The 11359-nt window shown below is 38.6% G+C and overlaps 1 protein-coding gene across 11 annotated transcripts in view; it reads left to right on the forward strand.

The window, feature by feature from the left end:
* ELF2 (E74 like ETS transcription factor 2) overlaps window positions 1-5413 on the forward strand; it is a 99272-nt gene extending 93859 nt beyond the window's left edge. For all 11 annotated transcript variants that reach the window (XM_040250484.1, XM_040250486.1, XM_040250485.1 and 8 more), the window contains 3 exons: window positions 660-852; window positions 2232-2582; window positions 3094-5413. In XM_040250484.1, coding sequence (XP_040106418.1) covers window positions 660-852; window positions 2232-2582; window positions 3094-3721 — 1172 coding nt within the window. In that variant the 3' untranslated portion in view covers window positions 3722-5413. The remainder of the gene's footprint in view (window positions 1-659; window positions 853-2231; window positions 2583-3093) is intronic.
* Window positions 5414-11359: the final 5946 nt, after the last annotated feature.

The raw sequence follows: 11359 nt of genomic DNA on the forward strand, positions 1-11359 counted from the left end.
CTTGGATCTGAATTTTTGAGGATAGTAAAGGGTTAGTGAACAGGAGCCTAGAGATGACCCAGGGGTTCAGTGGTGGTATATGTATTCTAATCTTCTTCTCAGGACTCTCTTCTATTCTTTCATCAGTTTACAAACCTCCGTACCTAGAGGTTTATGGAGGGAATAAAGAAAAACAGCAGCCTGTCTTTAGTCTTCTCATAACACTGCCCACTACTCCTCCCCACCCTTCCAATAAAAGAAAAGAGTGATGCTCTCTTCTCTTTGGGACTAAGTTCCTTATTTTACCTACCCACATTCCTTCCTTTCCTTCTGGTATGCAAATCTTAGCCATCTTCCAAGACTTAATGTCTTGCCAATCCACTTTATTTTCACTCCTGAGATCCCAGACATTACTTTCTGTCATTTAAAACTGTGCATGGCCTTATGGTATAGTTTATATTGTTTCAAAACTGTTATTTATTTCTTGAATTGTTATTCACTAGACAACACAGTTTGACACTGTACAAATGATTGATAATATAGTCAAGTATTTAATGGCAGACTCTTGGTACATTTGTTCTTTACCAGTAGTAAATTGATTTTTTTATTCAGCTTAAGTAAATACTTGCTTTTAGTTATATTGATGAATTTTTAATCAGTGTCTATAATTGTTTTCAAAGGAAACACAACCTATTTGTGGGAGTTTCTTTTAGATCTACTTCAAGACAAAAATACTTGTCCTCGATATATTAAGTGGACTCAGAGAGAAAAAGGCATATTCAAGCTTGTGGATTCAAAGGCTGTCTCTAAGCTTTGGGGAAAGCATAAGAACAAGCCAGACATGAACTATGAAACTATGGGACGAGCTTTGAGGTAAGAACACAAGAGTTTTCAAGGAAAACTTATGTATCTCTTAATACTTAATACTGTCTATTAATACTTAAAGTGCGTGAGAGTGCTCAGTTGTGTCTTAACTCTTTGCAACCCCATGAACTGTAGCCTGCCAGGCTCCTCTGTCCATGGAATTCTCCAGGCAGGAGTACTGGATTAGGTTGCCATTTCTTCGTCCAGGAGATCTTTCTGACCCAGGGATCGAAACCAGGTCTCCTGTGTCTCCTGTAAGGTGGATTCTTTACCACTGAGCCACCTGGGAAACCTGATAGTTAAAGAGAAGCTCTTAAAGTCTCTTACTTATTATAGCTTTTAATTTTAATTTGGGTGGATTTTCTAGAGGAGCTTCTTGGGTTTGGAGGCAGATGGAGAGAGAGGTTTAGTCTAGATGGCTAAAATTTGAACACTATTGGAAAATCCATTTGTGGAAAATGTGTGCCTTTAAGAAAATTAAACCCAAATATAATACAGTTTCCAAACTGTGAATTTGTTCTTTAGTTCCTGCAAATTTGTTATAATGGATTTATTGTGATATGAAAATTTTAAGTTTTGTCAGTTTGAGGAACCCACGTAACTTTGTAATGTACACAGCTTATTCTAATTAAGGGAATTTGTAAATGAACATAGTTTATGTGACAGTATTCACATATGCCACAAATTCATTTTTACTAAGTATGGTTTAGGCAGTTTTTCCACATAATACCAAGTTGCTTTTATAACCTAAGTAAATCAGAACTAAATTGTTACCAGTATCTGTAAAATCCAGTTGTCCCTTAGTAGTATCTGAGGGGTGTGGCTCCAGAACCCTCCTTGGATACCAGAAATTCATGGATGATCAAAATCCCTCATATAAAGTGGGGGTAGTGTTTGCTTGTAACCCACTTATATCCCCCATATACTTTACATCATCTGTCGATGATACAATACCTAACACAGTGTATATGCCATCTAAGTAGTTGCTATCACATGGCAAATCCAAGTTTTGCTGTTTGGAACTCTTGTGGAAATTTTTTCTCCCTGAGCATTTTCAATCTGTGGTTGGTTAAATCCATGGATGAGGAACCCTTAGATATGGAGGGCCAACTGTACAATAACATATTCTGTATTTAGGTTAAATGACTTGCTTTAATAAAAACAGTGAGCTTTTAGCTAATTCACAGATTTCAAGGTTATAGGACATATGGTACCAAGTTCTAATTTCATAGCTACTTCAAATTCTTACCTTTTGAATGGAGTCCCACCTTACCTCTTACTAGAGTAAGTCAGTGTTTCTGTTAGCATCTCTTCACGGTATTTTTGTTTGGGGATTGTGGAGGGGCAAACATAATATACTTGACTTATTTAATACTTTTTCCTTACAGATATTATTACCAAAGGGGTATCCTTGCAAAGGTTGAAGGACAGAGGCTTGTATATCAGTTCAAGGATATGCCCAAAAACATAGTGGTCATAGATGATGACAAAAGTGAAACCTGTAGTGAAGATTTAGCAGCAGCTACGGATGAAAAATCATTAGAACGAGTATCATTGTCTGCAGAAAGTCTCTTAAAAGCAGCAACTTCTGTTCGTGGTGGGAAAAACTCATCTCCTCTAAACTGCTCCAGAGCAGAGAAGGGTGTAGCTAGAGTTGTGAACATCACTCCCCCTGGTCGTGATGCTTCATCCAGGTCTCCCACTACTACCACATCTGTATCAGCAACAGCAGCCCCGAGGTAAGTGAGGGAAACCAGTAGTTGTAATGTATTTAGTTTTTATTTATTTATTTATTTATTTTTTTTATATGTATTTAGTTTTTAGAAGACTCTTTGGCAAAACTGGGATGTTTCTTTTTTAATATTTGCATTTTAAGAACTGACTGTCAAGACTTTGAAAAGTGCTTGGTATTTTTAAATGTACTAATTAAAATATTCTTCTTAAAGTAGATGTCTTTTCTTACTTGAATTGATTTTTATGATTTTTTAGATGGAATTTAATGTAGGCTTTTAAATATATATATAAATATATTCAGCTTATATTTAAATGTATTCATCTCATGTTTTTAAAATATATTCATCTTATGTTATTTCATGCTGTAAACTTCAGAGACTTTCGGTCCATCTGTAAAGTTGGGTCCACTAGTTTTACATATGTTGGATTTGCATTCATCTTTTTTTCTCTCTCAAAGAGACCTATTTAATAATTTAGCGTGACATATAATCAAAGTTATTTTTTTTAATCAACCAGGACAGTTCGTGTGGCAATGCAAGTACCTGTTGTAATGACATCGTTGGGTCAGAAAATTTCAACTGTGGCAGTTCAGTCAGTTAATGCAGGTGCACCGTTAATAACCAGCTCTAGTCCGACAACAGCAGCCTCTCCAAAGGTAGTTATTCAGACAATCCCTACTGTGATGCCAGCCTCTACTGAAAATGGAGACAAAATCACCATGCAGCCTGCCAAAATTATTACCATCCCAGCTACGCAGCTTGCACAGTGTCAACTGCAGACAAAGTCGAATCTGACTGGATCAGGAAGCATTAACATTGTGGGCACCCCACTGGCTGTGAGAGCACTTACCCCCGTTTCAATAGCTCACGGGGCCCCTGTGATGAGACTATCAGTGCCTCCTCAGCAGGCATCTGGCCAGACTCCTCCTCGGGTTATCAGCGCAGTCATAAAAGGGCCAGAGGTTAAATCAGAAGCAGTGGCGAAAAAGCAGGAACATGATGTGAAAACTTTGCAGCTGGTACAAGAAGACAAACCAGCAGATGGAAATAAGACAGTGACCCACGTAGTGGTTGTCAGTGCGCCCTCAGCTCTTGCCCTTCCTGTGACAATGAAAACGGAAGGACTGGTAACGTGTGAGAAATGAAGCTGCAGCGCTCCTGGGGACGCTAGGGTGTTAGTGCCGGTCCTGATACGAGCGTTCGCAAGGGGGTCATCAGCAGAAGTCAGAAGACTTTAAAACACTTCTAATGCATTTAAGAAAACAATCAGACTTACTGGAAATAAATTACCTATCCCATGTTTCAGTGGGAAATGAACTACATATTGAGATGCTGACAGAAAACTGCCTCTTACAGTAGAAACAACTGAACCCGCCAATAAGGAAAAGGACTGAAAGGGACCAAGCAGCTCACTACAATATCAAGTTACACTAAGACTTGGAACACTAACACTGTAAGAGGTTACACAGTTTTCAGTGGGGAGGGATTGGGATGGGTGATCTTGTCGTTACATATAGCAATTTTTGATGCATTTTATATGCATACCAGCAATTATTACTGTGTTCACACAGAACTCACTTAACTGGTGCTATGTGAAAACTGCTAATATAGGTATTTTAGAATGTGAATTGAAGAATGGATCCAAAAGCTTCAGAAAGAGGTTAGCAAAAAAGATCTAGTGCGTTTTTTTTTTTTTATCATATAGCTTAAGCTGATTTAAAACAAAGGCCTTAGACTAATTTTCGGTTTTCTTTATTGAAATAAGCTAATGGCTTGTTTGTGTAAAGCTTTTTTATTAAAAGAAAAATTTTAAAAATCTTGTACCTAGCACAGTATTGTTATAGAATTTACATGTAACATTTTATATGGTAGTTTAAGTCTGTCAGTTTCTTAATTGTGGACAAATTAACAGTTGGCTCTGGCCTTTTGCTGTAACACGCCTGATTGTCACTCACTCAGCCCTGGCATCTGTGCAGACATATCCGTTTCAGTTCTGCTGTCACTCGGAAGTTAAGGCTCAGCATGATTTTTGTCAGGTAACTCTAATACCTGGAGTTTTCTTTCTTCCTTTTTTTTTTTTTAGTTGAAGTTTAAGAGGGAAAGTACCAGTGTTCAGATTTGAACTATAATAGTTTGTATATTCAACATTTGAAGTATATTCTATTTTGTTGTACTCTTGTTTCAAAGTGTATTCAAGTAGGTTTTCTGAAATATAGAAATGAAATTTACCTTGCGTTTTGGTCTCTGGTGATATTTATAACAATATTCAAAAGCTACTATATAAACATGTTTTAGTTAAGAAGTAATAGAAGTCCTGTTTTTCCTTCCCAACTGCTGCATGAAGAAATTGTTTCGTTCCATTACATTAATATTTGGCAAATAACCTGCATGTTTCCACTTCCTAATTACTGTCATGTAATTATTATAATGTTCTACTTACCCTAATGAATTTACTATTTTAGTGTTGGCCACACTTAAATATTTATATTTCAAATCAGACCATTTGTTTCTTAATCAGACCTTTTGTGGGTGAGGAAGAACAAATAATACTCTAGCCCTTTTAGAAACTGGCGGGACCAGAGGAATCTCATTTCACACCAGACTAGGTCCCGTAACTCCACATAATAATGCTCTTTCTACTACAAAGAGAAGTTGTCTATTTTTACATCTTTTAGAAATTTAAATAAACTGATACTTAATATTTGTGGCCTTTAATTGTGCATTTGGTTAGACACTACTTAGGTTGACAGATTTTTATAACAGCTCCCTTTGTAATCATTTATCTTTTCCATAAACATACTTGATGGTACTTTTTAATAAAATCTCCAAGAAAAACTCATTGATTCTTATCCCATTTGGGGTTAATCTCAAACTCTGCCTCCTCTTAAAACATTTCCTAAATATTTCATGTTTCAAAATCTGTTATCATATGCCTTGACACATAACTGTATTGTCTTTTTTTGCACGGCAGTTTCATTTTTTGAGTTATATCTCACGTAATATTCTTCTAGGGCAAAGAAGTCACATGAAAAAGCATTAGTCATACAGTTGTGTCCACCTCTTTGTGACACCATGGACTGTATAGCCCGCCAGGCTCCTCTGTCCATGGGGTTTTCCAGGCAAGAATGCTGGAGTGCATTGCCATTTCCTTCTCCAGGAGATCTTCCCAACCCAGGGACTGAACTCAGGTCTCCTGCATTGCGGACAGTCTTTACTATCTGCGCCACCAGGGAAGCCCAAGAAGTCACATGGAAGATAGCTAATGAGACATAATTTAAATGAGCATTTCTTTTCCACCTATGCTGTATTACTAATTAGTTTTCATTAGGCTAAGCCAAGGCTGCTTGCTCACCTCTACCACTCTACCTTAACATTTTCTGGGTCTCTTGCAGAGTGAGTTCACCTAAGGTCTCGATTTTGTTGACAGTATGTAATGACAAGATTATTTCTTCTGATGGGAATTGTCAGTGGTATGGTTTTTAATTGCAACCCTTCTGTTAATCATTATAATTTGTATTTGCATTTTGTGTCCATTGTAACAATGACTTGATGTAGCAATGACTTGATGCCACTACATTTTCCAGTCTGGCCAGGCTTTTGAATCAGCAGTCAGCCCATTTATTCTTTGGGTCATCTTCCAGCAACAGTTTCAGCCTTTGACCACCATCCTGCTTACCAGCTGGCCAGTATACTTCTTTATAGAGAAAATTGAGGTCTGAGCTGTGAACTCCATTTCTGGACTGTTTGCTATAAGAGCATCTCCTTATTCCAGCATCCATCTGAACACCTGCCTTGGGGAGGAGGCAGGTGTGCTGTTCTCTTGTACTCAACACCTCCTCCCCTTTCACAACTCCTTGGTTTCTTTGTTCCAACAGTCCGTCATTCTTCAGAAGCTTGCAGTTAATTCTGGCTTAGAAAAAGTTCCCGCTGAGGTCTCCAGGAACCCAGTAGTCAAATCCAGCAGATACTTCATTTTTCCACGTGATTGGCCTACTTCTTAAAACTCCCTTTTGTTTTCCTGTGATACTACTCTTCTAGTGTACTTCCTGCCTTTTGTTTTCTGGTCAGCTTTCCCATTTAAAAGTGGTACTTAACCATGGGGTTTTTTCCTTTATAGAATAGTTGTATTTACTATTACGGTTTTGCTTGAATATAACTGTTCAATAATCTCATCCATGCATATGGTTTTGACTATCAAATCTATTGTCTTAGGCTAGTCTTAAGATGGGTTTAATTACCTACTGGTTATTTCTTCCTGAATGTCCAATTGAAATCTCTTCTAAAATCTGTCCTCTTAGCTCAATAAATGACACTACCAGCAACCAGTTCCTCTTGCCAGAAGAAACCTGAAGGCCATTCTAGACACTTGACTTCCAGCATCCAAGCTGTCACCGAGTCCTATTGACGGCTCATTCTAAATAACTTCCTTTCCCATCCTCCCTACCTTACTGCCTTGTCGTCTCAAGCCTCTCTCTACTGTTTTCCATGCTACCAGTTGAGTTTCTAAAATGAGTAGTTTCATCAACTTCTTTGTGACTGCATTAAATTCTTCAGTGCATCTTGTGCTAAAAAGATAAAAAACCGAAAGTCCTTTGATCTGGCATCTGCCTACATTCCCAGGTCTTAACTCTCTTGACTCCTATTTTAGGCATCTCCAGGCTACAGACCCACTGACCTACATTTTCCCAAATATTTCAGGTATCTGCACCTTTGTTGAGCCATGCCATTGATGGCTTCTCTCTGGACCACTCTCTCTTCACCTGAATTTGAAGTGAAGGTGACATCAAAATATTTCTGAAATAGGCTTGGAAGCCATTCAAGGTGAGGGGTAGTCTACTCTGAGTGAACTCTGAGAAAAGATTGCAAAACATCAAGTATATAAAGGGCTAGAGAGGAAAAGTAATCAGCAAGTGGAGATCAAGGATTGTTCACAGAAAGGCAACAGGATACATGAGGTCACATTTCAAGGTATGGTGGGAACATCATCAAGTGTACCAGGGAGGGCCAAGCAAGTAAGGTCAAAGAAAAAGCCACCAAAATGGATGCAGTGACAATAAAGAGGCCATTCCATTAGCGGGATGACTGAAACCAGAACGTGAGGGACACAGCACCTGGTTCATTATCGGCCACTCTGCCCCCTGTATGCAAATGAGTCTGGTTTAACAATAACAATATTTGGGCTTACAAAGGATCACCTATCCCGTGATCCTTTAAGCCTCCTGGTCTACTTCATGTGAGGACAGCACACACGTGATCTATTTTAGAGCCCACTTTGGGGAGGCCAGAGGAGCCCTGCCTTCAGTTCCGCAGCCATTTCAGCAACCCTTCCCTTTTCATGGCTTTTCACTGTTCATAGCACAAGTCCTCCGTACCTGTCCTTCAGTCCCTTTATTATCATCATCCTCCACACTTAGAGCTTGGCCAGTCCTCGTGAGAGTAAGACCCTCTTTCCCCACCTTTGCAAGTACACTGACCTGCCTCCTGAATCACACCAGAAACCGTTGAAACACAAGTGCAGCAGGGAGACTTGCACGCACACTTCATTTCACTAGGCTGCACTTCACAGATACTCTGCTTTACAGATCGAAGATCTGTGGCAACGCTGCTGTCAACGTGTGTCTGTCGCCATCCGTATTCCAACAGCATTTGCTCAGTTTCATCTCTTTGGTAGTATTCAGATTTCAAACCCTCCTCCTCCAGCAAAAAATAACTAACTCACTGAAGGCTTAGATGATGACTAGAGTTAATAAAGTATTTTTGAATTAAGGTACATAGTTTTCTTTTTTTTTGGAGATCATATTATTGCACTTAATAGATTAATGTCATGCAAATGTCACTTCTGTGTTCACTGGGACACCAAAAATTCACATGATGCTTTATTTATTGAGATGCTTATTGTAGTGGTCTGGAACCAAACCCCCAATATCTTTGGGTACGCTGTATTTGATTTGACGTATATCTACTTCACTTTTTATGTACCTATAGCTATCTTTTTAAACACTGCACTTCAGCAGTAATGCTCTGGGTTCAGGACTTAGTAAATAAATGATATATTACAACTTCCAAGTGAGAACTTAGAAAAACATGAATACTTAATGCAAAATGCTCCATAACAAAAAACTCTAGACTGTAAACAGCAGAGTTTTCGCCCATTGTATGTTTAAACAAAAAAATCTTGCTTATTTTACAAGGTTTTAATGACATGATAAGTGCATGAAAGGTGGGTACTAAACTGTTCTACAGAATCTGCAAATTACTTGGGAAGATTTTAAAATACTACTGCCTATGTCACATCCCATATCACTTAAATTATGATTTTTGGAAGGGGGAGCCAGGCATTGGTATTTAAAAAAAAAAAAATCTCAGTGTGATTTCATTGTGCAGCAAGGTTTGGGCACCTCTGTCACAACTTGTCCATTTAGACATTTCTTAATCTAAGCTTTTCTAAAACGTTCAACAGAAAAAGGTAGTTTAGGATATTATATACTGTATATTTCATTGATTCTAAAGCTGTTTTCTTACATTTTAACGTCTAACTAGGATGAGTTTAATTCTTGAAAGAATATACTTAGAGTGTACTTAAATGTGCTTAAAGAGTACACTACGTTAGTACCTTGTTCTTTAAGTTACTTTCAGAAAGCCATATATTAAGTGCCACGAATGCTACCGTTGTTTGAAAAAATACTTTTGAATTGCTTCTTGGAGCAGAACCTAAATTTTTAAACATACTTAACTAGGGACACAGATGGTAAATCTCTGATGGCTGCAATTTGGGAGACCTGAGTTCGATCCCTAGAGAGGGGCATGGCAACCCACCCTAGAATTCTTGCCTGGAGAATCCCATGGACAGAGGAGCCTAGCAGGCTACAGTCCATGGGGTCGCACAGAGTCGGACACAACTGAGTGACAAACACAAGGACAAGAATAAGAGACAAATTTTACTACCAAGGAAGGTTTTCGTTTTAGAAACAGTGAAGTCACTTGAGATTAAGAAACTGATGTGAATTAAGCTAGGTAGCTACTGCCATACCTGGCAAAACGAAACCTTCAGAGAACTGGATATCCAAACTGTTCCAAAAAGTTTCAAAAATATTTTTGAGCAGTGGCAGCAATTAGCCCACATTGTCTTGAAGTGCAAATCAGTTTTAATGGTTTTAAGAAACCCAAGAGATTCCCTGGTCTATTCCCTGTATTGTAAATAAACTAAAGTTCAGAAAAACTTGACTCAGTTTCAGTTCAGCTAGTCAGTGGCAGACCTAGAGACAGAACATCTCTGGCCTTAACCTCTGTTCCCTCCCATCTACAAAACGGCAGGGCTTGGGTAGAACAAGCTTAGTGTCTGAATAAGTCTGTCTCACCATGCAGTGATCCCTGCTCTCACAAACTTAAATAGTAAAATGCTGCAGAATTTTGCTGGGTGTTCTCTTCAGGTTTACCAATCTGAGATGTCAGGGGTATCCCGTATCCAGCTTTCCGTCATCTCTCCTGACTGGTGTTTTCTCCCTGTGATGCAGGACTCTGTAATTATATTCCAGCATTTTAATGTGGTCTACATCTAGAAGCCTGAATCTGCTCAATGTGGCAGTTTAGACTCTGGTTTAGATTAAAAAAAAACAAAACTTGATAGTTTATATATTGTAAGAACAAATGAAAGTCAACAAAAATAAGCAGATGACAATGACAAGAAAAAGGCAGGACAGCCAAAGGAATACATGCTACAGAATGTCACACAGTAATTAAAATCCAGCTATAAGGTTTGGTTTTGAATGTCTCAGCAGCCAAAGCAAACAGGAATTCATCCTGAGATTTCATCTTGGTTTACCAGTTCAGTTCTGTTCAGTTCAGTCGCTCAGTCGTGTCCGACTCTACCAGTAGCAGCCTAGAAACAGCAAGGCTTCTCCTAACATTCTGTCAAGAGGAATGGATGCAACTACGTCCTAATGAAGAGTTTCTTAGAGGTGAGCTTTCCACAGACATCTGGTCTGTGGAACAAAGGGCCTGGAGTTGTGGCTGTTGTTTCATCTCTCAAAGGCAGATATTTCTACTACAAATCAGAGTAGGGTTGACATCCTCTCCTGAAATTGAATCACTAACCTACAACCTCACATCTGTCTGGAGAAACGGGGGTGAAAAAATCTTGCCACTCCCAACAGTCCCTCACCTATTTGGGTCTTAATTTCTATTAACACTCTCTGCCCTTTCAAATGGAAGGATTAAGAGTGGCTTGTTAGGACATGAATATGCTAGGACATCAAGTACAGTGCCTTTTTCGCTTCGAACCCTAAGCACTAATAACCTTAAACCTTTACTCGATGACTTACCTAAAATTTACAATATTGTTTTACAAATACCTGACAAATCTGAGATTGACAAGGTAGGTGTGTTGCTATACTCTGGATGAGAAAATTGAGGCCCTAGGGAGTATCACAGTGGTCACAGCTAAGTCCTTTTACTTACAGCCCATGCCCTTCTACAGAATTTGCTTTTATAAGCCCAGCTACAGACCTCTTGCCATTCCAGTATCCAACCACTCTAGATAAAAGCCTGCCTGTACTGTATTTTTATACATGTCATTTTTAAAAAGTTCAGAGCTCCTTATTCAAGCACATTTTTGGGATGCCTTTCCAATTGAAATCAATTATGATTATCAGCATGTGTTTTTATTCTCTTCTTTTCTAGAATTTAGTCCCACTGGGACTTTGCTCAGATTATTTGGGCTTTTTAGGCCCAATTATTTTTTTAAAATATTTATTTGGCTGTGCCAGGTCCTTATGACATGTGGG

Source organism: Oryx dammah, unplaced genomic scaffold (assembly GCF_014754425.2).
Source record: "Oryx dammah isolate SB20612 unplaced genomic scaffold, SCBI_Odam_1.1 HiC_scaffold_12, whole genome shotgun sequence".
Classification (NCBI taxonomy): Eukaryota; Metazoa; Chordata; class Mammalia; order Artiodactyla; family Bovidae; genus Oryx; species Oryx dammah.